This window comes from Hakea prostrata, chromosome 3, assembly GCF_041222555.1.
Source record: "Hakea prostrata isolate BN-2017 chromosome 3, UWA_Hpros_2, whole genome shotgun sequence".
NCBI classification, from domain to species: Eukaryota; Viridiplantae; Streptophyta; class Magnoliopsida; order Proteales; family Proteaceae; genus Hakea; species Hakea prostrata.
In genome coordinates, this window is record NC_142602.1 from 15617739 (window position 1) to 15644288 (window position 26550).

Genomic DNA, 26550 nt, shown 5'->3' on the forward strand with positions numbered 1-26550 from the left:
AAACTGTCATACATGCAATAGATAAGGTCATCCAAACTAAGGTATGGGTCAAGCCCAATAAACCGTTAGAACAAAAGTTGTAACAAATACATCAACATTTAAACACCAACACCCACATAGGGGGAGACACGTCACAAATGCAAACCACAAGGGTAGACACAAAACACACCACAAGGGCGGACACAAAACACACTAATACTTGTTTAGATGATTAAGATTGAACTAATAGGAAAAACCATCAAAAGAACAGCTTTTGTAGAACATGCAAAGGCATGTTATTTTAGGGAACAAAAACTTGATCAAGTGATCTCAACAATGGTCTCTCAAAGCCACCCAAACCCCCCACCTCCCCCCACCCTCGCATCTTCTCTTAAAAACAAAATTTTTCATATGTTATGAACCTATTAAGAAATATTTCATCATACACTCATTTTTAGGGGTTCAACTTCAGCTTTGCGCATTCCAGGATCTTCTCAAGTGGTCGAGATCGAAATCTTAACCACTCATTTTGCATTTTTTGTTTTTGAGTTACAGGTAAGTAAAATTGAAACAGTAATTAAAAATTAAAAAAAAAACAAACATACATATCGGGTAGTCGAGATTTCACCCTGGACCATCCATTCTCCTGGCCATACATAGCTCACTACTTAATGTGCAGCACTGAAGGTCCATCCCATTTTCAAACAAATGACAATCTCATAACACAAAAACATGTAAAATCAATTTTACAGAAAAATTGAAACATCTAGGTGTGTGTCAGTCGCAATAAGCTCGCAATTGGTTAAATAGAATTTACACTCATACATGGAAACGCCTCAAAGGGTTTTTCTTTCCGCCTTTCGGTTATAGCGACCACGGTCCCTTGTTACGTAGCTCTTAGCCTCTTATACCTGAACAGAGCTTTTGAACTACTCTGATGATACACATAGACATGGTGAAGTGCTAGCCATGTTTAATTTGTGGGTGACCTAATAGAAACTTAAAACACACTCCTTTCTATCTTCTTAAAAATTCAGAAATCCCAGAACGAAACCCAAATATGTTTAAAGAGGTTCCGTCCTCCAAAAAAATAAAAAATAAAAATAACCCCCATTGATCCAACTTTATTAATTTCATCTTGAATAAGACCAAGGCTCCTGCATCCTGACATCAATAAATTCATTAAGAGCAACAAAAAATAAACTATTTTTCAAAAAATAAACTATACATTTTTTTAGTGAGTTCGAGAAAGACTACAGAACATAAAAATAAATTATGTTAGAACGGATTTATGAAAATGGTTGTTACGAGGGATGGCTGAGCCTTCAAAAAACCGACTCAGAGATCTCCATGAGATATATTATCTTCTTGTTATCAACAACTTTTGCCATGAGGAAGTCCCAGGAAAGTCCCTAATTCAGGGGCACATGCCCAAGTTTCAGTTGATCCCATTCTCCGACCTTTCTTTGAAAAGCATTCCATCTATGCATTTTGCTATGCCAGCAATATCAGAGATGAGCAGCTCCATGAGCCATCTGCTAGACGAAAACCCAACACACCCTACCTGTCTTCCTCGAACATTTGTCTACGTATCAATCCCCATTGATTCTCATGTTACCTTGCTATACTGGCCTAGTTGAGACAGCAAAACCAGATCTTCTTCAGAAAGTACCAGTGCACCGGAGTTCAAGTAGTGTTGAGCAGCCTGTCCTCTGCAAAAGGCCGCAACACCATAACATGAGCCCAGTTGGTTTTTTCTTTAAAAAAAGAAAAATATAAGAAAAGAAAATAGGAGTGCCAAGCATTGGTGAGTTTGAAAAGATTATTGGTAACTGAGCTGTAAATTTCATACCAATTAAACCTACCTGTGTCGTTGAGAGTACCTGAGCGATCGCTCTGTCTTCTCAAAGGTTTCTGACAAACGAGAAGTTTCTGACCTTGAAATTTGGCCCAATGTAAACATGTACTCATGGAAAGCAGCTCCCATCAATGCGAAGTGAGATTTTGGAGGAACCATGGACTGAATTCTACCATAAAGTCGTGGTAGGAAGCTGCTGCATTGCATACTCATGCACACAACAAATGTAAATTGCAGGAAGGATAACGAACAAAAATTCAATTTCAAAACAAAAAACACTTGAATCCCCCAACCCTCATATGGTGGCACCAAAAATAAGAAAGGAAGGAAAGACGAGGCACAGTTGCATGACATTGGTAACTACAACAGTACTCAACATAGATGAAACTGAGTATGATCTGATTTAACTTAGGAAACCATTTTTAGCGCTTAGTAATCCAAATCATGAATTAGTCAATGTTGAGATAAAGGGGCTCGTGTGAGTAGGAATACAGAAAGCTAGCATTTTAGATCCCATAAGAGTAGGTTATACCTGTCTGTAGAAATCCTCCTTGGTAGTTCAATATCCAAGCAATGTCTGCCACATGAAGTCTGACTTGCACTCATATCTTGGGTGATCAGCTTTCCCATGGCTGTGGTATTAGCTGTGGAAGTCAACATCTCCCAGGCCAAATCCACTCTTTTTCTAGGACCTAAATTCAATGCCTTTGCAGCACATTCCTTTTCATAGAAGCAAAGACCATGTTGTGCAGTAGTTGATGCCATCTCAATTTGATCATCGTACCAATGGTATGAATCCAGTTCCACACAACGAACCATTGAGCCTTCCAGGGAGTCCTGCAGAAAACCTTCTTAACATGACAGTCGATTTTTGTTACAACATAAAAGGAATAGCATCAGTTCCAATCCAGAATTGAAGAGGCAACAAAAAGGACTTTACACTAATAAGAAGCTGACAGCAACTGAGCATCAAATCAGTATCCGAGATCAGACAGGTCATTTGAGAAGTAAGCTTCACCATCTGATAAGCATCCCTCTGTTGAGGGGTAACGTATGATTTGAGATCTGTCCGACGCTGTCGTAATTTTTGCCATGTTTCCTGAACTGAAAAGGCTTCAACTGTGCACCGAGGATCCTCAATAGGAGAAAATTTGTGGAAATTAATACGACTACATTCATCCATGACTTGATATCCTCTGGTTACAGCCTCTGGATGTTCTGAATGGTCATTTTGTGAGTCCCCAACCTCATCATCTCCATTAACTGGATCTGCATCAACATAAAAGGTGTTTCCAAACCTGTTTTCTGAGAGATTTTGGAATCCTGGCATAGTTTTCTTGATGTAGTCAACCTCCATCAAAGATATTCTTTGCATCGATTCATCACAACTTACAGAAACAGTTTCCTCAGTAATGGCAAGATGGTTAAAGGATGGAGTCCTAGACACAAATGGTACTGCATCGCTGATTTCAGTTTCAGGTACAAATGATGATTCTGGTACACATGAAATATCTACCCATTTCCCCCTCTCACCAATGTGCTGATCAGTTTCTGTTTCAAAATACTTGTAATGATTTCCCTCTGATTTTTCCCTTTCAGTACAATGTTGTGGATCAGCAGCTAAGGTTGAGTCCTCAGTTCCCACATCTAGACAAATTGATGGGACAGACATAACTGACAAAAGATCATTGCTCGGATACCCAGACAAAATTTCCAATTTATCTGGAGGGATTCCACAAGAGAATTCATCCTCAGAGTCTGAAGACACAACTGTATGCATTCGGCGTTTCGTAGATTTTCGAGTGGACACAACTGGGGAGCCTGACACATCAGGTAAGTCATAAACAGCATCTAACCGAGTTGAAAATTGATCACCCTCATGAATGGAACAGTTTCTACTTAACATGGATTCCTTCTTTGCCACAATAGTCTCTGTTTCAGTGTTATGCATTTCCATGGCATCCTGTGTATCCTTAGTGTTGGCATTTCCTTGCACCATGGACAAAGACTTAGTTATCTCCTTCTCTACTAGATCTGATAAGTGAGAAGGGAATCCCCAAGGGATTACCTTTGGTAAACTCAATTGCGCTGCTTCAATATCAAACTGCATTGGTCCATAGAGAGAATGCATGTTTCTGTCTGAAAGTTGATACACCAAATCAGAAACCACTTGACTAAAATAACAGAATATTACAAGTGATCACGAAAACACTAAGTAGCCAACTAGATATTGCCTGTTATCTCATCTTGTTTCTCCTAATCTGGTCAAATGAGAAAAAGTTAATTCTTTTTATCAAGCGGACTGTCTGCACATTAGAGTTTCATGTGCATATTTTTCAAAAGAAAATGCAACACACTCACCATAGCAACCAAAGGAAGATGAACAAATTTACAAATATCCATATGCTATGAATTTAATCAGAAAGGGGGGGAGGGGGGTTGGAGAGTTTTGGAGAAAGAGAATTGTTTTGTTGTGAAATATTCACTACTGTGGCATTCCATCCTGGATCAAAATAATTCCATGTTTGACATTACTATGGCAATTGTCTTTCCTACAGAACCCTAACTAATAAAAGAACATACTTAAACAACTATCTCTGATGGCAATTCTATCAGACAGCTCACTGGATTTTCACAAATACTGCCCGGTTTGTTTCACCAATAACAGGATGCAGTGGTTCAACATATTACAATCTAGATGAGCACAGAGGCTGCAACCACATTAAGAACAGTGGGAAGATTGAAGACATTGAAGAATCAGAAAGAAGGTAAGGAACCAATTATTTTAAAGAAAATGGCACTTTCTAGGTAATGACAAAACAATATCAAAAGGTATACTAGTAAATATCATGGAGTTTCAAAAATGATGAAGAAAAATGATGGTAAACAGAGACTAGATGACTCCTTTGAACTCTTTAGATTTCAGTCAAATAGCGATGGGGCTTACCAACTGAATCATTCATGCCTACTCAACAGTCCCAGTTGAAAAAGTATTAAACTAATATAAACTAAGATGCTTCAATGGGCTGTTAGCAGGAAAAAACAGAGGAAGAAACTCGAAAGGAGAATTAGACAACGACAAACTAATAACAATGACTGAAATCAATTAAGTACTATCTATATGGAAGCTTAACTCTCTTGATAAACATGGTCTTGCTAGATTTACCTCCTGGTACAGATCTTGTGCAAAGTCACTGGATATACACAATTAGGTAAAGCTAGATAGTTTCGTTGAATGGCTTAAGGCTCGTCTGGCTGTGAAGCACATTAGTCAGATGTAAGCAGAATTGACAAGGTGTCTTGAATGGCTTAAGGCTCAAAGGAAATTAGTCATATATATGTGTTGGATTCTATTAGGAGTCTAATAAGAGTTTGTATAGGAGTTAAATTAAAGTTTGCATTCATGTAAAATTCTATTCCTTGTAATATTCTACTTTCCACTTATTTATAAATAGAGGGCTTGAGATCATGGATCAATAAGCCATTCTACTACAATCGTTTATTTCAACATGGTATCAGAGCCTAAGTTCGATTGATATTCTTCAATTTTTTTTCAGTAAAACCCATCACAAGAATTTTCTGCAACTATAATACCGTCGTAGAGTTCTTTCTTCTGCAACAATTGCAGAATTTTTTCTACAACCATTCTTTCTTCTGCAACAATTGCAGAATTTTTTCTACAATCATCGCAGGTTTTTTTCTGCAACTATTGCAGAAACTCAAATTCAGAAATTTTCTGCACTTATCGATCTCCAAAACCAAGAGGGAAAGGAAAGAAGAAGAGAAGAGGAACCCTGCTGATACCACCGCTGCTACAGCCGCTGCTATCGTCAAGAACCCTGCTGCTACCATCGCTGGTACTGGTGCTGCTCTCATCGCTGCTTCCGCCATCGACCAAAGAAAGAAAGAAAGAAAGAAAAAAAAAAAAAAAAAAAAAAGAAAGGAAGAGAAAGAATCGATCTACTTCTAGCTTCCAGGGATTGTGAGTTGTTTTCCATAATTTGCTTTCACCATTGCCTCTGCCACTCTTTGATTTGCGATCTGTTTTAAGTCCATCTCTTTGATTTGCGATCTTTTTTAAGCCAGGGACGATGATGAAATCCCTTTAAGCCCATCGCTTCAATAAACCAGACCAGTCCTTTGGCCGAACCAGATTTTTCTCTTTTTCAAATTCCCAAACCAAATTTAGACCATATTTGGTTCTCTTTGACCGAACCATATTATTTTTTTTTTTCTCTCTTCTTCTTCTAATCTACAATTCTGTTAAGAAAAAAAAAAAGAAGGGGAAAAATGAGATTTGATCATATTATTGTTTGGCTATTGCATTCTGCGACGTTTTAGTTTTTTTTCAAGGGGTGAAGAATGAAGAACTGCAGACAATTCTTTCAACATGGCAGCCACAAATGATACTACTGCTCCCACTGGATCCGAATATTTTCCCACTCTTCATTCTCTTTCGGTAAGATTTGACGGCACAAATTACTTGATCTGGTCTCGATCTGCTTACCTGACTGTTGCTGGAAGATGACTAGTTGGATACATTACGGGCACCACTATCAAACCCACTACCGCAAGTGTTTTACAGGATAAATGGATATCAAATGACTCTCTTATTATGTCATTCCTTTTGAATTCCATGCATCCAAATATTGCCCGGGGTTACCTATTACTTGATACTGCAGCCCAAATCTGAAAGGCTACTACTGAAACATATGGACAGTTGGGGAATGATACACAGGTTTATGAATTACGACAGAAGCTTCATGAGACTACCCAAAAGGAATTAATTGTGGCCCACTATTATGCTGAGTTGCGATCTCTTTGGCAAGAGTTGTAACATTATGGGGATTATCACCCCACTAATCCAGATGATGTGGCGACATATAAGAAGCACATTGATAAGATTCGAGTATATGACTTCTTGGCAGGTTTGAACGTGGAGTACGATCATATCAGAGTGCAAGTCTTAAGTCGTTTTCCCTTTCCTACATTAGAACAGTCTTATGCTCTTGTTCAGTGTGAGGAAACCCGTCGATTAGTCATGCTTCATACTCCTATTATGGAGAAATCAGCTTTACAGTCTGTTCACACTAAATCTGATCCGGATAAAGAGATTGTCAAGTGTGAGCACTGTCACAAACCATATCATACCAAGGAAAATTGTTGGAAACTGCATGGGAAGCCTGTTGATTTTGAGCAAAAACGAGCACAAAGAAAGGGAAAACCAAAGGCTAATCTTTCTGAGACAGTTTCCACCACACCCTCTGCAGACGTTGTTTTTTCACAAGAGGAGTTCGCTACTCTGTGATGTATTCTGCAGTCTTCTCTGCCGGTACAGGCCTCGACCACTACTTCCTCTACTACCCCTACCAACTCCTACCTTGCTACTTCATGATCTGGTCACAGGGAAGGAGATTGGTCGTGGTAAATGGACTTTATTTGCTCGAGCCGATTGGAGGATCTACTTTTGCTTTGACTACATCTTCTAATCCGGTCCATTCAGTAATATCAGACCTTCATCAGTGGCACCGTAGACTCGGTCAACCCCCTTTCAAATTTTGTCATTTTCTCTAGATTTGTTTTCCTAATACTTTCATCTTACCATTACAATTTATTCCTTTCCTTTGTTATTGTTTTCCCACATGTAAAGCTACACGTGAGGGGGAGATTGAAGATGTCTACAATTCAATGCCTTTCATGTAGACTTCCTTATGTAGAATTTGATCTTTGTTACCTTTGAAAGTTTGTCCCTTACCTTCGCAATCTTCTACTTTGGAGTAATAACATTGCTATAGAGCTATCTTTTTGACTGTGCAGAACTTGATCTCTGTTAACCCTGGAGATTTGCCCCTAAACTTGACATCTTCCCTTCGAAGATCTAACCTTGCAAAAGATTTGTCGTTTGACCTTTGCAAAACTTAGATCTCTATTACCTTTGGAGATTGTCACTTATCTTGACAAATTTTTCCCTACCTTTGGAGATTGTCCCTTGGCAAACTTTCCCTTTAAAGATCTAACATTGCTACAAATCAAAAGTTTCACTTTGGCTATTTTACCCTAGCAATTGTTACCCCAAAAATATATTTTCCCTCAGATTTGCGCAGAAATTCAGTCTTCTCAACATTTGAAGATTCTACCTTTTTTCTTGGGCGTTCTTCCTTGGAGACATAAAGTTGCAGTAAAGATGAGGACACAACAAATGGAAGTCTATAAGGCAGAAGTAATCTATAAGTTTGAAGATCAAATTGCAGATGTTTACCTGGACAGATGTTTTATACTCTTTTGGTCAAGTTGGGCATGTGTGATATCCATGCCTCAACTTGAGGGGGAGTGTTGGATTCTATTAGGAGTCTAATAAGAGTTTGTATAGGAGTTAAATTAGAGTTTGCATTCATGTAAAATTCTATTTATTGTAACATTCTACTTTCCACTTATTTATAAATAGAGGGCTTGAGATCATGGATCAATAAGCCATTCTACTACAATCGTTTATTTCAACAATATGCATAGTTGCCGAGGCATCGCCTAAGCAGTAGACTCGAAACCTTGCTCGCCTTTTTTGTTTTTCAGCATGGCTTCGACTTCAACCCTCTCCAACACTTTGAATCACCTAGGTGCCATGACAATTATTAATGTGTGGTTTGGATGATTTTGAGACCTGAGCAGTTACCCATCTAAATTTGGTCCAGGTTCTTGTTCCCTGGTGGTAAATTTTCATTGGCTTCTCTATTAGCTGGGTGTCAAGACAGCATTCTTATATAGTGATTTGTAGGAGGTATATGGAAATATCTCCAGGGTATGTAGCTCAAGAAGAATCCACAGAGTCTGTAAACTATGAAAGACTATTTATGGTCTTAGGAAGTCACCCGAGGTCTGCCTGACACCTGACCTCGACCGGTACCAACTGTGATAAACACTATGCTATTCCAATTTCCAACCACTCTATCATTCTTCTCTCAGAGGTTCTACAGGGGTTGTGTTAGTTATTTGTGTCAATGACATTACCGTGTCAGGTAAGGACAAATTTGGCGTTGCAGCCGTAAAATCTTTTCTATATCAGCACTTTCAGATGAAAGAATCAGGTTCCCTCAACTATTTAGGTATTGAAGTACCACAAAGCAAGTAAGGGATTAGTCTATCAAATGGAAATATGTGTTGGATCTTTTATCTAATAGTAGTATGTTTGCACAAAAACCAGTTACTCCTATGGATACACAACATTAGTAGATTTTGGTTATCCAAATTGGAGCAGAAAATTACCTGGGAAGTTTATCGATCTAACTTTTAAGACTTGAGATAAGATTTCTTCTTACGAGTGTGTTATGATCTAAGTTATGAAATCACCATAGTAAGTTCACTGCAAAGTGGTACAAAAAAATCAAACTATGGTGTCTAATTTATTGCTGACGTTGAGAATCAAGCTATGACTCATACGGCAGCTTAATTATCCAGTTGAAAGAACTCCTACAAGAGAGAGAGAGAGAGAGAGAGAGAGAGAGAGAGAGAGAGAGAGAGAGAGGTGTGTGTGTGTTTCCTTTCTTTTCTTTTTTCTTTTTCTTTTTGGGTGTGTGTGTGTGTGTGTGTGGAAGGGGGGGATTGGTGTAAAACTCCTACAAGAGTTTGGTTTTTCAATTACTCAAACATATGACAATGTCTTGCGATAATTAAGCTGCAATCTAGATTGCCAGCAACCCTTGAACAAACACATTGACTCAAGAATGTTATTGCACTTGTTTCATCTACTGATCAGTTTGCTGATCTGTCCATGTTTCTTTTTGGCCCTACTTTCTAGTACTTATTTCCAAACTGAGCATGGAAGATTTATATGCTCCAGCTTGTGGCAGAGTGCTAAGTTGTAATCCAATGGGAATTGAAGAGTGGACCTTCCTTGCAGTGGTAGTAGTGCTAGGCCTACTCACAATTCATGGAGTGTCCCTAATGTTAGAGGCTCTAAGCTAGTGTTGGCTTTACTCAGTAATTGCTGTTAATAGTTAAATCTACCGTGTGGTTTATGTTTCCTTATTAAGTTGCAACAGCTTTTGGATGCTAGTTCGCATATTATTAGTAAAACAAAGCTGTCCAGTGATAGAGCAAACACACCTGGTCCTGTCCTCTTTCATCACTCTCAAATTAAAAATTGAGAACACATGCAATCAAATGTCAAAGAACAAATTAACCTTTTTAATATAAAACTAAACCTTCACAATGACCAGAAACCCAAATCAGATCCTATATCAACCAACTAAATATAATGTGAGACCTCATTCCATTAACCAAGTCCTTGCATATAAAGGTAGCCTCACATTTATGATCTCACAAAGCTTATCCTTTGTAAATGGGATTTTAACGTAACTAACTTGCTAAATAAGGAGTAAAACCCTCCTATATTATCTCTTCTCTTCCTTAGCATCTAGTTGACAGCGTATAAAGTTTTAGTCATAGGGTTCATAGTACATACTACTATACCAGGTCCAAGGTTGAATGAGAAAAATGAAGGCTCGCTGTAATATGAACTTAATATATATATATATATATATATATATATATATATATATATATATATATATATATATATATATATATATATATATTTGGAAATGGTCAGAATATAAATTTCTGGTTTGACAGATGGTTGGGGAATTTTACCATTGCAGACTATGTTGGTATTCCTCTAGATTTAGAGGGTCAATTGAAATTGATCATTGCATTGCTTACTTACAAGGGGGGAGTGGATATTTCCGTCAGTGGACAATGCCAAATTTCAAGAGGTAATCTCTCTTATTATGTTATATCCTGTACCTTGTGCTGGTTTTGTTGATGTTTGTCATTGGCAAGGTTCAGTAGGGGGAGAGTTTAGTTTTCGATCGGCATGGGATCTCTATCGTAGAAAAGGAGAACAACTGGAATGGGCTAAAAGTATTTGGAAGACTTCTTTGCAACCTAGACAACAAGTTTTATATTGGAGACTTTTTCATGATAGGCTACCTGTTGATGCCTTGTTGACTCGGAAAGGGATTATGCTGGCCTCTCGTTGTAATCTATGTGGTAAAGCTTCAGAGGACATAGGACATCTCTTTCTTCACTGCTCATTTTCACGTAGATGTGGAGAAGCTTTTGCAGCAAAGTTTGGTTATAGTTGGACGAGAAAAGATTCGATTGTAGAGTCGTTCAAGGCTTGGAAACACCAGGCTTCACAGTCTCCTTTACAGACTGCTTGGATTAATGGATTTTGTTTGCTTTTATACTTTCTTTGGATGGTCCGCAATCAAATCCGGTTTGAAAATTTAAATTTCAGGACTGATGAGGTGATGAGTTTAATTTTTTCAGACTTAGTACAGTTTGGCTTTAAAATGGATGGAAGAAAAGTAACCCCTACCATTTTTTCGGATGCAAGAAGACTGGGCCTTCACTTCTCTGTTTTTAGTGCTGCTCCTCCACAAGAAATTTTTTGGTGTCCTCCTGCTGTAGGTTGGGTTAAACTAAATATTGATGGGTCTTCTTTAGGCAATCCAGGAAGGTCTGGCGGTGGAGGAGTCTTTCGAAATGAAGTTGTTGCGGTGGTTTTCAATTTCAGTATTTTTTTAAATGTTAAAACCAACTTTGAGGCTGAATTGGAAACTTTCATTCACGGATTACGTTGGGCAAGGCATTTACAAATTAATAAGCTTTGGGTAGAAAGTGATTCAAAAGCTGTGGTGACTTTAATACAGCAGAAGAAAATACCTTGGTATATCTTTCATATGTGGAGAGAGTTACAAGAATATTTGTTGACTATAGATTGGAAGATTTCACATTGCTATCGTGAAACTAATACAGTGGCAGATTTTTTGGCAAATTCGGCAGCTAGAACAGGAATTTCTGATATTAACATTCCTTGGTCAGCTTCAATCCTTAATGAACTTGATATGGATGCCTCTAGACGTCCTAGATTTCGTTTTATAAGTTAGTGGTTTCTAATCTGAGCAGGAACCAGTGAGGAAGGGTGTATTGGGGGCAACAGTTGTTGCGGGTAAGGGAGGTTGGTTCTTTATACGGTATTAATTGATGTATTTTTAATATTTCTTCTTCGCTTAATATAATGATCCTTTTAGCGGGAAAAAAAAATATATATATATATATATATATATATATATACTTTTTGCACCATCCCCCAAACTCTTCTTTCTTCTCCTTCCACAAAGAGGGTGGGTTGCTAACCTCTATGTTAGTTGGGGTAAATAGGAAGGATGCAGTTAATAATAAGAAGAAAAGGAGGATAAAGTAGGCATGTGCACAGGTTTTTCCGTTGTTAGGAGCCTTATTTAGTCTGATTGTGGAATGTGGATTAATCATTTCGGAGTTTATTCTGTTATTTTGGTCAAAAGTTGGAGTCTCAAGAGTCAGCAATTGAGTTATATTTCTCTTTCAGATTCAGTTTATGATCATTTTCTCCAATATATAAGGTGCCATAGGGGTAAAGCTGTTTGTAACAAGCTGTTACAACTCATTGTTGTAACTGGACTTTGTTGCCCCACCTCACATCCCCCACTAACCTTTTAAGATACAGGTAGTTTTGCAGTTTTCCTCTGTCGCTCCCTATGCATCTCATTGCATTCTGTGACTCCCCACTTTGACACAACCCTTCCTCTTACACCTCCTAATCTCCATCCCTCAATTCCCAATTTTCCTTATTCCCCTCCAATTAAGCTATCCTCTTTTTTTACTCAATTTGCAATCTAAAACATTTCTCTTGTGATTCATATTGGACAATAAGATCCATTTTGAGAAAAAGCACAATGATTCTTAGGAACTGATAAGGAAGGGACGCTTGGCTTCTATTAATGATGTGAACCAGACCCAGGGCCATCCCGAGGGCCTAGGGTTGCTGCCAAGTACTCTATGGCCCTGAAGGAAAACTGCACTATGTGAAGTGCATTTTGGTAATTTGGACTGTTCTAATATGTTCAATTAGGGTTAGTTGGATTCAGCATGTTAGTAGGAATCAAACTCTATTTTATTTTGGTACTTTTAGTTTTGGTCAAGATATGACAGAGTCCTAGTCAAGTTAGGAGTCCTACTTTAGGAAGGAATCCTTTGGTTATAATCCAAGTTCTGCTGGGAGACTAGTCCTACTCTTGTTTCATAATTTGAATCATCCTAGGATGAGATAACGGAGAGTCTTTAGTTGATGGGAGTCACAAGTGAAATAGTAGTCCCAGTTTGATTTGCTTTCAAATTTGGAGTCCAAGTACGTAAGATTATAAATATAGCCCCACACCTGTACACAAGGCAGCTTATGAATTATTGAATAAACAGTGTTTTGAAGGTGAATTGATTGGAATCGCAGGGTTTCCAGGGAAGCAGCCTGCGGCTGCCTGGTGCTCGCTTACATTGCTCCAATTCTTCAACCTCTCTTCCCCAACAAGCATACAACCCCATCACTGCCCCTACCCTTCCCTTCCCTTCCCTTCTCTTTTCCCCCCACCCTGGCCTACGGCTTACCTTCTCCCCTCCCCTAACCCTAATTTATCTCTTCACCATCCCAAACCCTACCACCCACCATCACAGCCCTAGAGGAACACCCCTTTCTTTCCAACCCTGCCCTGATCGTACCTTCCCCTTTCCCCTCCTCTTCTCTCTTGCAGCAGCCATAGTTTTCTTCCCTAAACCCCAGATCTCACAAGACACTCTTCCATATCCCACTCCCCCTAATATTCACACCCTCTTCCCTCCCTTAACCTTCAAATCCAACCCTAGCCCTAATCATCTTACCCAAAACCCTAAATTCTGAAATTTCTTCTTTTTCCCCAAAACTCTAGATTCTAGATCTCCCAATCCCCTCCACCAAATTTCCTACCCTTTTGGGATCATTTTTCCCTTCCTTCCCCTTGCACTGGATCCCAATTAAGAATCCTAGCTACCCCTAAAAACCCTAATTTTCCCAAACCCTAGACTTGGAGTTTCAATTCTACAATTAAATTAAGGTTCAGATATGAATTTCAATAAACCTAACCCTTCTAACCCTAGCCAAACCCTAAATTCCCATTCCTACAAAACCTAAGACACCCTAATCAGCCCTAATCCCTCAACTGCAGGTTTGAAGAACACTAATTTACTGCTTCAATTTAATTGATCCTGAAGACTGGCACTCAATTTGGAGGTTACATCAGTTTAAGGAAAAATGTGATGATGATGTTCTCAAGGATATCAATTCATTACAGGTATCCATCCCCACTCTATTTTTTCTCTGTTTCCACAAGCCCAAGGTGTACAGACAACATTAAGTTTATGTTTGCATGAAGTTAATATCAAGTATTGCAGTTTAAGTCAATATCAAAATTCCGAACTCCAAAATTTCACATTAATAAATCTCTGCTTATGCTGGTTACCAACCTTGATATTGTCCACCCTGGCACCAGAACTGGAGAAGCATAATAATTTTCCGAATATCACCACGACAGCATTCAACAATTCGCTCTATCAACTTTGGCTGAATTTTGACTTTTTCAGCAGCACAGACCTACAGAAAAATACACAAATATGATTCAAACATGCAAAGACTTGAGAGTCCGGATCAGCGACCCGTACGGGGAGCACAAAGTGCTCCACCCACGCTTCCTGACCACACACATCAGTGGGGCCCACGGTGAAAAACACTTTTTGGAAAAAATTAAAAAAAGTTTTTTTTTTCACCAGTGGGACCCACTGATGTTTGTGGTCAGGAAGCCATGGGGGAGAGTGCTCCCCCGACGGGGAGAAGATCCGGATTCAAGACTTGATATCCGAGAAGGCAGGCGAATGAAAATGCATTGCAAGATAATTACCATGTATATATGAGAAACAATTTCTTCCAGAGATGGTACAGTAAAAGACACTTCAAGCCTGTCCAAATTATCTGGCAGAAGTGGATCCTTACCTGGAATTACAACAGTATGTTCATATAAATAGAAAACATTATAAAAAGAGCATAAGAAGTAAGATCCTCAGTTGATTTGAAACTCTTACAATTGCTTGTGAGTATAATTGGACACCTTGCTGTTCTCGCAAATTGTTGTATAGCAGCAACAAAACCCCGGTCTTCACGAAAAATTATATCCACATCCTCAAAGAGAATTAGACTTTTCTTTGCACCTTCTCTACAGGCAATTCCATTTTCTTTTACAACTTTTCCAGACCCTTCCTGTGTGTCTGCTGATACTTCCTCATCAGTGGATGAGATGAGCTCAACCACCTCATTGTGGATTCCATTGGCAGTTTCACTAGTTTCTCGGTTTGCCAGAACTGCAGGTGCAGGTTTCTTCCATAAGCGTGGAGGATTCCTTCTTGTCCTGGAAGAAAGTTAGTCAAGGCATCAATATAAAAACTATAAACAGAGTACGCAATTATGCTTCTGAATTTGTTTCTTCCATATATTTCCAACTCCTATTAAAGTTGCACAAGTTATTCTTAAGAGCAAATTGCACTGGCACCCCAAAATGGAGGCTTTAAAGCACTGACACCCCACTTTATGTTTAAAAAATGGTTAGTTATATTATCACACAGACTACTATACCCTTCCAAGAAATCTTATTCTCATTTACCAAAACAAAAAAAAAAGACATTCTTCCACCTACGAAGCTTATTTGATGAAGACATTGTTTTTGGATTTTTTTATTTTTTTCTCCTCAAATTTTGGTAAGGGCATTTTTGGAATTGAAGAAAAATAAACAATGGATTAACTGTTTCACTAACAGAATGGACTAATGTGTTTAATGAATTGGGGTGTCTGTGCTTTTTAAACATAAAGCCGGTTGTCAGTGCTTTAAAGCCTCCATTTTGGGGTGCCAATGCAATTTGTTCTATTCTTAATGGCATACAAAGTTTTCAGAACTGAAACTTGGCTTCTTCAAGATGGTAGTAGAAGCTACTCATCTTCAGCTCACAAACTCAACTATATAAATATATAGTCTAAAGCATTTCATAAAGCGACTCTCCAGCACTTCATGTCCAATTACAAGTACCAATGTACAAGCCCATAGTTTGCTTACTGTTAGAAAATGCATTTCAATTTGATCATGCCCAATGTCCTCTATTCAGGCATCTCCAACAGTAAGTTTGTGTTCTATTTTCTCCCTTCTCCTCCTTACTGTCTATTATAGTTTTCTTCTCCTTCTCCTTCCTACTGAGACAGTGACCTTTCTCCTTTTTTCCCCTCGACTTCTTTGTAACTAATAATTATGTCCTTTTCTTCTTGGAGGCTTCTTCTTCCCTATGACACACTGTCTTCTTTTTTCTCCGTATACCATTTCCTTTCTCTAAAATAAATTGATCAATGCCCTCATTTCTTATCCTGAGACCATCAGCAGAAAGAAGACCTTTGATTCCAATACATATCACAGAGATTTTAAGCATAACTTGTAAATATAATGACATAGTGCAGAGTGCCCTTCAACTGTTACAACCCTCTTGCCTAAATTTTCTCTTTCAAGACAACCTGTGTAACCTTTATTATCAGTATGAGCTGTTCAGTATCCACTAGTGCTTCATCTCAAATTCCAAGTGGTTAACCAGTGTTCTTTTTGCTTCATTGATTATCGAGTTTTTTTCATATTATTATTATTTAATTTTCCAAGTCATTTTATTGGAGTAATGGGGTTCTTTTTTCTATTCCAAGCGGTCTATTGCTAGCTATTATCTTTGACAAAGAAATATATTGGAAATATTATCTATTATCTCTGACAAATCTATTGATACATATCTTTGTTTTCAAATTAAAATATTTTTATTGATACAGATCAATGGTATCAATTGTATTGATGCATATCGAGCCAATACAAGTTGATACCCATTGGTACATATCAATATCATTATACTTATCTCATGACAACTTAAGATGGGAAAAATTGAATCACGCACCTCTGCAACTTGCAGAGTTGGAAACAAGACAACACAAGGGTTCGTAAACTAAGGGATTTCAATTTTTTTAGCCAAACTAAGGGGTTTTTCTGATCTTTTTCCATTCAATCTAGGGTGATTGCTGCAAATCTAATAGCCCATGAGATCTGATGTATCTGAGAGTTGAGCTAATTGCTGGTGAAGATCACTGCCACAAGCTAATAAGTGCAAACCAAGAAGTTCTTTTGCTTACCTTTTGCCAAATCAAAGATAGGTGATGTGTTCCTTCTGCCAAATCGATGGTTTCCTTTGTTCTTTTTCTCCACAAATCCAAAGCACAACACTTCTAGTTTTAGAGGCTAGCGGATTGCTACAGTCTATTGGTTTTACGAGCAGCACCACACCTAGTGCACCTTAGTTGGTTCTATTGGTTTAATCTATTCCTTTATTGTGTTTTATTTTATGTGAGTATTGGGTTTTATTTGGGTAATTTACGTAACTAAGCATTGGGTCAATCGATGGGTTATAATCAACCCATGGGTCATTTCACTTGAGTGTATTTTTGTGGGTTTTCAATTTTGACCCTAGTATTAGAGCATCAGTAAGAAGGTCATCTAGAGTTTATTTTGAATTTTAAATTTTAAGTTTTGAATTTCCTTTTCTTTCATATAAAGTAAAGTAACCACGATGGACTGGAAACATTGAATAAATTAGGAGGGAAAAAGATTTTATTTCCTTGCGCTTCAACTCTCTCTCTCACATCACATCTTGGCATGACACTCTCTCTCTTGATACGTCTTTTTCTTCTCACTTCTCTTCAATCTCTAGCCAGAAACAGGTTTTCGCCCCATCCCCCATTCTTTCTGTCTGCCAGCTCCTTGCTGCCCTTCTTTTCTTCTGTTCGACAGCCCCTTGCCGCAGCTTCTGCATTTTTTTGTTTTCTTTCTTTCCTCTTCTCACGGAAACTCTTCCCCTTTATTCTCCTCTAATTTCTTTGTTTATTTACTATTGTCTTTCCTTGGTGCTTCCAAATTCCAATCCATGCTATTTGTAATTTGTTGTTTCTTTCTCTTTATTATTTCCAGCCGTCACATAACCGCAAGTATACATCATAACTAAATATTTTTATGGGTATATAATTTCCCCTTATATTACTTCCATGATATGAATATCGTCTTTTCTGCTTCCTTTTAAAAAATTATCACATTGTTTTTTTTATGACTGGACAAGGATAGCAGTTTTTTTTTTTTTTTTCTGTTAAACTGACACTCAGCTAGGTGTATGCTGCCATGATCCCCATCCCCATCTGTACCCATTGAATTCTAGCGTAGTTGTGCATGTTAGGTTATTACTGAATACTACCCCAGCAAGTTTGTCTAAGTTGCATACAATCTTTCATTTTTCTGCCACAATTTCCCTTTGATATTTCCTCACCAACCCTTGTAGGATACCTACTCCGTAGGGTTCCCCCTACATAATCATCTCTCTCTTATCAAATTTCAAACCTAAAAAAGTGATCCTCTTGCAAAACCTAAGGTGAATATTAGTATCCCTTTTCCTTTGATAAAAAGGAATTTGTAGCCAATGTTATTGTAAACATAAGAGACAACCAAACCTTTATAGTGGTTTCATGCTTCAGTACTATACTTGACTCTCCCTGTGAATTGGTTGGGCCAAGTTCAGAGAAGGCATCGATGATGCACTGTTTCATCAAAATTAGAGATGGGAACACTAAATTCCCCAATAGAGTTGTTACTTTCTACAATGATCTGCTGATCAAATTCTACTTGAGATTCATAAGGTGCATAATATGCTTTGAATCTAATCTAATGCTATTGCTGTTTTTTATAAGGGATGGACTCATGCACTAAACATGTTCAGGGCTGGGATGATTTCACAATCTTAGATATTTCTTTCTTTTTAAGTCTCCTTACGTTTTCTGTGGTATTCCTATTACGAAGGCTGGATTGTTTTCTTTTCAAAATTAAGTCTTAGAACTTCTCAGTTTCCATGGCATTTCAGCTCTTGGTTCAAGTGTTATATTTAAGTACTTCTTATTGTGTTTTACAACTTTTATTTCTTTCTTGTGGTACTAGTGAATAAGACTGTGTTGGTCCCCTTTGTTCTATGGATTCATCCTATTTGGAATGACAGCTTAACTTAGTTAAATGCTTGTGGTTATTAACTTTCTAACTTACTTGAATTCATTTATTTTAAATACAAGAATACTAGGTTAACAAACATCCTTGGTAAGCGAAGACAAGAGTTATGCAGGTTCTAGGATTCATTCAGCAGTGAGGAAATATTTGCTAACCATTTAAACCGCTGAGATTCAACTGCCTCTCCGAACTTCTCCTTCAAAACAGTTCCATTTCTCCAATCAGAAGCACTGACCTGGCAAAAAGATATATCAGGAATACATCTCATCTGATTTGGACCTGCTATATTTGTGGCTATATACTATAAAAAATTTAACAACTAAGAATGCTAGCATGATAATACAGAACAATTATCAAAGACAAATCCGCATAGCCTTATGGAAACTTCTTTTAAAAAAAATTTGGTTGATAGATAAAGAAGAAATTCGACCAGGGCATATGAGAACAACTAATCTAGACAGGTTACTAGGCAAGAAGTATATCACAGGAACCTACTTGACTCATAGCTCTAAATGTGGACCAAGGTTTGAGGCCTAACCAGCATTGGGCTGGGTGTTTTCGGGTTCACCCAAAACCAAATCATGGGATTTAGATTTACTTTACTCATTATTATTCTGGAAGCCTAGGTGCCTACACAGGTGTCACTCCACAACACCATGGATTTCTAGTCATCCTTGATGTCCCTTGAGGTACATGTACATATAGATAGATAGATAGATAGATAGAGAGAGAGAGAGAGAGAGAGAGAGAGAGAGAGAGAGAGTAACATTAATGTACACTGTCAATGGAAGTTATCATAGATTTTCAAAATTACCTCAATTACTTCAAACCCTTGCTCTCTTCCACAAGCATAGATGGCAGAAGATTTCCCACTCTGCACCAGAACGAAAGCATAAAAATGGCTACAAAATAGAATAAGGACGTATTGAGTAATCAGATCACTAGTCTTTTCAACTTCAAAAATATGAGCAAGCAAAATGCATGATCCAGCCTGCCTGGCTGTTTTCATCTGAGCTGGATTTGACCATAATTCAGAAGACTGTATGCGCTTTCATCTGAGCCGGATTTGACATGACTTACAAGTCACTGTCTGTTGCGCAACATACTTTTACTAGCTTCTCTCTTGCAAAATATATCTGACTTTACAACATGCTTTTATAAAGTAGCATTATCTTGAGAGAGAGAATGGCAATGCTTGAAGGTCATGGAACTTGTATGAAATTTTTTTTTTGGATGAATAAATAATTATATTAAAAGAACGGAAACAAGGATACAAGGCCTTTAAGAGAAAGACCGAAAAGAAGAGCTGAGACCCCAGGAGACAACAATGAATCTATTCCTTGGGGTATCATCAATAGGGAGATAGGGGGTAGCTAACAGCCTAGAGGAAACATCAAAATAGATGGCATTCCAAATCAAGTCAATAGAGCGAGATTTGGAAACCATCTCCTAAGATTACGCTCCCACCAAATGTGGTGAATAGAGGCACAGAAAACAAGCTTACAAATCCGATCACAAATGGAAGAGCCTGAAAAGTTTCTCACCATCCAAGACCGATCACATGCAAACCCATAGGAGCGCCTCGAACGGGGCCAAATTGAAGCAAGGGCTTTTCTCCAAATAGATCTGGAGAAAAGGCAAGAGAAGAAGAGGTAATCAGGGTTTTCCAAGTCGTTCCAGCAAAGGATGCAGTTGGGATGGACTGGGACATGGCGGCTAATGAGGAATGATTGGGTGGGGATAGCTTGGTTGAGAACTCTCCAAAGGGTAAGGGAGTGGCGAGGGATGGAGCCTTTGAACTAGACCAAGGAAACCCGGGGGGTTTGGGGTTATGGGCACAAAGGTGATTCCAGGCAGAGGAAGTGAAAAAGTTTTTGGTGGGGGAAGGGAGCCAAACAGGTGAGGTCGTGGGCGAGCTAGCGAGAGGCGGAAGAGAATCCCAAACCTGGGTAGAATTTATAAAGCTACTCCTACTCCATTATGATTTTCCACTTAGAGCACAAACTTCAAGTTACAGTCATTAAGCATTACAACTCCCATCCCCCCTTCTTCTATATTGCCCTCCCATCACTTGTTTCATCACTTGTTTGTCTCTCCAAACTGAGTAGGAAACTACTAAACTAGTGGGGTGATCAATGCAAAGGAAAAAATTGTAGCTTCATAAACTCATTCCTTTATTCATCAGATGATCAAAGAATTTGGAACAAACATATGTGAAGGACAACTTTCTGCATGGGATAGAGAAACTGACAATGCTTGGCAAATCATTGACTCTGTCAGGATTTCAATTGGCATTTTTTTGGGTCCTCTAAAGTAGATCCAGGTCATTTGTACTTTTTCCTTTCCTTCACTAGACAACTTCTCAGCTGTTTGATACATTGAATAAATGGTTCATTTTGTTTTCAATACTAACTTCTTTTTGTATAGCTAAATTTGTAATATTATATAGATTTAGATATTCTACATGTGTGTATATATTCTTCAATTGAAGACTTGAGGCAATTCCAGTGGAATAGAAATTCACGAGCTGCAAAGAAAATTTCATAATACTTCAATATCAAAGCTTAATGTCATCCTACAAAAAATCTTGAATTGCCCATCTTGTAATTACAGCTTTGTACTTATAATCAATAAGCCAGAAAAGAATTAACAGAAACACCAAAGAAAAATAATAAAATCCTTAAGACTGAGACAATTGGTGAATCCACTAATAAAATTCTTTTTCCATAAGTACGGACATCTAACAACTAAAATTGGCAACAAAGAAAAAATTAAATAACAATAATAATGACAGAACAGAATGTAGCAAATATGGTGCATGCATTCATGGTATCTGCATGCAAACTCCGATATATGACCAAATAACTCATCATTAGAAAAAAAATACATCCAAAGTCAAAATACCAACATCATTTTGCCTCAAAATACAGCGACAACATACCCCAACTGGTCCAGTAACCAAGAGAACATTTTTGAGGCTCTGTCCTTCATCCGTGTTTTCAGCGTCAGAATCAATTTGGTACCAGACATCTTCACTATTTTGACTGGAACATTCAACGTAATCAGCTGACTTTTTACTTTTCTTGAGATATCTTTCATTCCAAGAACCCAACCACTCATTTAGAAACCTTATTGATTCTTCATTTCCACATACCTGCAGGATATGTCATCATAAAAATCTTATAATTCATCGAAATTATTAAGGAAAAGAAACTATATGTTATATAAAAAATAAAAAGTATTGCAAGATAGAACCTCGGAAGTCTTTCCAGGTTCATACTTATTTGTCCACAAACTGCCAACAGGTAAATTAGCACAACCATGGTAATATGACTTGATCCTGCGTATGCATAAATACAGCAAAAACAACAGATTCATTAATTCAAAGAATAAGAAAAATTCTCTCAAACACCAAGTGGAAAGCTTTGAGAAACAACAAACCTGTCAGTGATATGATTAGGATTATGGAAAAAGACAACCAAGTTAATACCACAATGCTTAAATTTAACTAGCTATAACCATCAGATATTCTAACAAATCATAAGAAAACTTAAAAAGTAGACCTATGACATTTCCATTTTCATAGGCTTGAAGTAACAATTACAGAAGAATGGAAGCTAAACTGGGGTTGGATTAATAAATACATGTACCCTTCTCTCTGCCTGTAAGTCTGTAACCTTCTCTGAATGTCCTTTACGATGCCGGCCACCGGCCTCCTTGGTTCTGCTCCCTCCCCTTCCCCCTCTGGACATTCTAAACCACCTAACTCCCCCTTCAACCCACACACCCACAGATTACCTCCCCCCCCCCTGCCTCACTTGAGGATGGTGAGCTTTCGCTAGAGCTCTCTCTTAAATCATAAGTTCATAACTTCATTCCCTCTGGAGAAGGTGACGTCTTTCACTTCATAGCACCTAACTTTATCAATTCTTCTAAGAACAAATTCGAACAACCCAACCTCCTAGACATTTGTAGCATGTCTAGTACCCTTGGAGGAATGTACACAAGGGACAGCAATGGAAGTGGGCACTGGTGTGGCCATCCTCTGCCAGAAAAAGCAGCTATAGTTCAGTGCATGTGGTCATATAGATCAGCATACATTTCATCCATTCCCTGTTTTGGGTATGTCAGCCACTCGCAGGGAAATGTCTTTAATGTGTACTTTAGTTGTTTAAGTTGAATTCTGTCTGTTCTAGTATTGGATATACTGTATAGCCATACAACATATACTACCATCCTAAAGTCCGAAGACAAACTGCCATAAAGGATTGGTTTTCTTCCTTTTTTCCTTTTTGCAAAATCAAAAGATTTTACTACATTTAGCGGACCTAAGTTAGAGTTTCCTAGAAGTTTGGGGACCTAATTTGGTTATTGGGCCTAAAATCAGTGAAAATCTGTGTTGGTCGAAACTTTGCAAATTATTTCAGTTTTGAATGAGGTCAGAACCCTAATTGAAACTGAAATTCAAATGTGGGTCGTACACGATCAACCCATTAACCATTCCCGGTGCATCCCCTTCTAGGGACTTTACCCTGCTACTAGATTTATAAGCACAGTCAAGAACTTGAAGACAACAAAGATACACCCCTACAACAGACATACCCCAAGAAAAAAGAGCAGTTGGTTGTAATAGTCCTAATAATGATGTCATCCAGAAAGCGAGGCTATTAAGTGAAAACAGTTGAGGAGACTGCTGACCTATCCTGTGACCTCAGATCAGCATTATAAGTGCAACCAGTACTTCCAGAGAAACCGACTCCATCTCTTTCATGGACCTGCAAATTTGAATGCTCAACGACTGAATATTGTGTAACAAGTCACATGTACACAAACACAACAATACTAAAAGATTGCTGCGATATCTGAAAAACCTTTCGAGAGAAGACAAAAGAATATCTACATAAAATAAATAGAAGCTACCATTTCTAAGTAATTTTGTGCTGCTTCTGTATTAGATGCTTCTGTATTAGATGGCAAGGAAAATGTTGTTGGTGACATTGCGGTCAACATTTTCACTTGAGAATGTGATTGATCCAAAAGCACTTCCGTCTGAATTAAGGATGTTTCATTGGGATTCGACATGGTGCAAAAGTTTGCAAATTTCAAAGGATGAACAAAGCCTTCAAAGACTGAAGAGCATGAATCTTCTCGAGCAATAGTAGAATGGGTTGAGGTTCCGTCATGAAATACCCAATTTCTCCAGTCAAGAAACATAGGCTCCTCCTGTACCAAACAACATTAGGATGAGTTTACAAAAACAGGAGATAAAATTAGAAGTAGAATGTAAGAAACAAGTCCATTTCCAACAACACTATTACCTGTAGAACCTCAAATACATGAATAGGGCCACAAGTGCTTTCATCCTCATTCTTAGCCTCATTCTTAGTGTCTACAGTAGATGTCTCCATGGTGTCCTGAACTTTCTGACATGCTTTCCACATGGAGAAAAAAGGATGTGTTTGCTTCCCAGCAGACAGTCTTGCATTTTCCTGGAAAAATGAGTCAGACAAAGGCTCAACAGTTCAAGGAAATGAAAAGTTATGTAATGTCCAAAATCTTTGAACATTGATATAATGCAAAAATGAACAAACTCCAAAATCAAAACGTAAAATTGCCATTGGAGACAGAATGAAAATACAAAGTGCTAAGACTCTCTCCAAAACAAACAATAAACATAAATTACACGGGTGAGAGCAAACCAACAAGAAAATAAGCCAACGTAGGGAAAACACTACATTTGTTTGTTAAAAAGGGAACACCAAAAAAAATTCCACGGACCTTTGCTCTTATTTTCGCCTCCAACCACAAGTCAGTAACTGGTTGTGGCGTGTCCTCATTACGGATATCTTTGCATTCCTCAGCATCCAACTTCTTCTTTTTTACTGAATGACTACGATTTGCTCGCTTCAGGCCACCAGATTTTGGGCCTTTACGAGGTGTAGTATTATCCTTGTTTGCTTTCTTCTTGGACGACTGAGGGCTTGTACTAGGTGTAATGCTAACCTGCCTTGGTTTCTTCCTTGGTTGTCGAGGCCTTTTACTAGGTGTGGTATTCAGCTGCTTCTTTGATTGTTGAGGGCTTCTCTTACCTTACCGAAAAAGCAGATAGATCAAACATCAGTACTTGCCCAAGGAATTAGAGGAAAACATTAAAACCAAAGAATGTACCAAAAAGTATAATATACAAATAACTTATTCTCATACACAATATATGGTTTCAAAATTTTCTAATCATAAACCATAGCATCCATCAAGCACAAGAAATTACTAGAAATCAACAAAGCATGCAAAAGAAGAAAAAAAATAGTGGACAGTTTCAGGTATCACATTAGGCAGTAGACACCCCAGTCAAACAGATCAAATTGCTAATTAGAACTATTTGTTGCAGATATGTACTTGCGTAGAGTCCTTAAAAAATGTATAAGCCTTAAAATAGGATTTGAGATGGAACAACACAACAAGCAACTTCATCCCAACTAAATGGGGTTGGCTACATGGATCATTGCCTTCCAATCAGGCCCTATTTGAGGCCATCCTAGAAACAAATCTAAATCATGCATATCCTTTCTCACCACTTGTAACACTAGTGATCAAAGTATAAGGGTATTTTAGACCTTTTACACTGACATTGACTCAGTGACGCTCTAAATGTGAATTAATATAGGATTAATAAACATATTAGAATTAATTTGTGAATTTTTATTTAAGTTGCAGAGTAACTAGATGGTTTACCTTCACCTTGATTAAAGAAGGAGGTCCAAGGTTCGATGCACCGTAGATGCCTAAAAATTCATAAAATGTTTTGGTGCTATCTTGACCCCACCCACACACCTGATTTGGAATCCATATGAAACAACAAATAGAAATAATCAAATATGAGACAAGAAAAGAAAGTCCACGCCTAAGGAAAGTGAGGTGGAAATTGATTGAGATAATAAAGAGACAGAAGGTGATGTAAAAGAGGAGAGGAACTAAGGAAGGGTGATGTGGAGATTGATAGGATTAGGACAAGATGCGTAAGAGAAAAGAGGGAGGGAATAAAAAGGAATTCAAATTAGGAAAAATGAAGAAGTGGATGCATGGAAGAGGAAAGGAAGTAAGGATTGAGGAATTTGGAATTTAAATTAAGAAAAGAAGGGAAGATGTGTGGAAGAGAGATTGAGGAATTTAATTTAAATTAGGAGAAGAAAATATTGAGGAATTTAAATTAAGAAAAGAAAGGAGGATGCGTGGGAGATAGAAGATTGAGGAGTGTAAACTAGGAAAAGAAAATAACATAATTGAGGAATTTAAACTAGGAAAAGAAAATAAGATTGAAAATATGAAGATTAAGGGATTTAATATGGGAAAAGAAAACAAGACTAGAAGTGCATGAGAGAGAGAAAAAGCTATGTGTGAGAGGATAAAGAGACGGAGTTTATAAAAAAAAAGGGTGATTAAGAACCCATCTCTTATTATTTAGTGAGAAAGAGAGGTAAAGTGAGCAAAGAATAAAGAGAAGGTGAAGAAGGGATCAAGTTGGATGATGCCCCTCTATCTAAGTGAGAACTATGCTTCAATTTTTGTGACTTCATTGAGTAAGTGCAACCCTATACTCTACCAACCTGATGTTTTTGTAACTACAACCTTGTATCTTGTCAACATATATTTTATTTAATAGTCTATTTCTTTTAAATTTACTATTTGATATTTAAAAAAAAA

General features: G+C 37.8%; 1 protein-coding gene across 3 annotated transcripts in view; it reads right to left on the bottom strand.

The window, feature by feature from the left end:
- Positions 1 to 691: 691 nt before the first annotated feature.
- Positions 692 to 26550, bottom strand: part of LOC149021151 (P-loop containing nucleoside triphosphate hydrolases superfamily protein) — a 36911-nt gene continuing 11052 nt past the window's right edge. Inside the window, exons 3-17 of one of the 3 annotated variants that reach the window (XM_089149410.1) lie at positions 24628 to 24933; positions 24168 to 24338; positions 23770 to 24072; positions 23548 to 23624; positions 22105 to 22189; positions 21791 to 22003; positions 19664 to 19723; positions 19005 to 19084; positions 14822 to 15144; positions 14641 to 14732; positions 14210 to 14336; positions 2778 to 3976; positions 2370 to 2674; positions 1845 to 2033; positions 692 to 1691 (exon numbers count right to left, since the gene is read on the bottom strand). In XM_089149410.1, the coding sequence (XP_089005536.1) occupies positions 1589 to 1691; positions 1845 to 2033; positions 2370 to 2674; positions 2778 to 3976; positions 14210 to 14336; positions 14641 to 14732; positions 14822 to 15144; positions 19005 to 19084; positions 19664 to 19723; positions 21791 to 22003; positions 22105 to 22189; positions 23548 to 23624; positions 23770 to 24072; positions 24168 to 24338; positions 24628 to 24933 (3633 nt within the window). In that variant the 3' untranslated portion in view covers positions 692 to 1588. Of the gene's footprint in view, positions 1692 to 1844; positions 2034 to 2369; positions 2675 to 2777; positions 3977 to 14209; positions 14337 to 14640; positions 14733 to 14821; positions 15145 to 19004; positions 19085 to 19663; positions 19724 to 21790; positions 22004 to 22104; positions 22190 to 23547; positions 23625 to 23769; positions 24073 to 24167; positions 24339 to 24627; positions 24939 to 26550 lie in introns of all 3 variants that reach the window. The other 2 variants (XM_089149409.1, XM_089149408.1) reach the window with 2 other exon arrangements.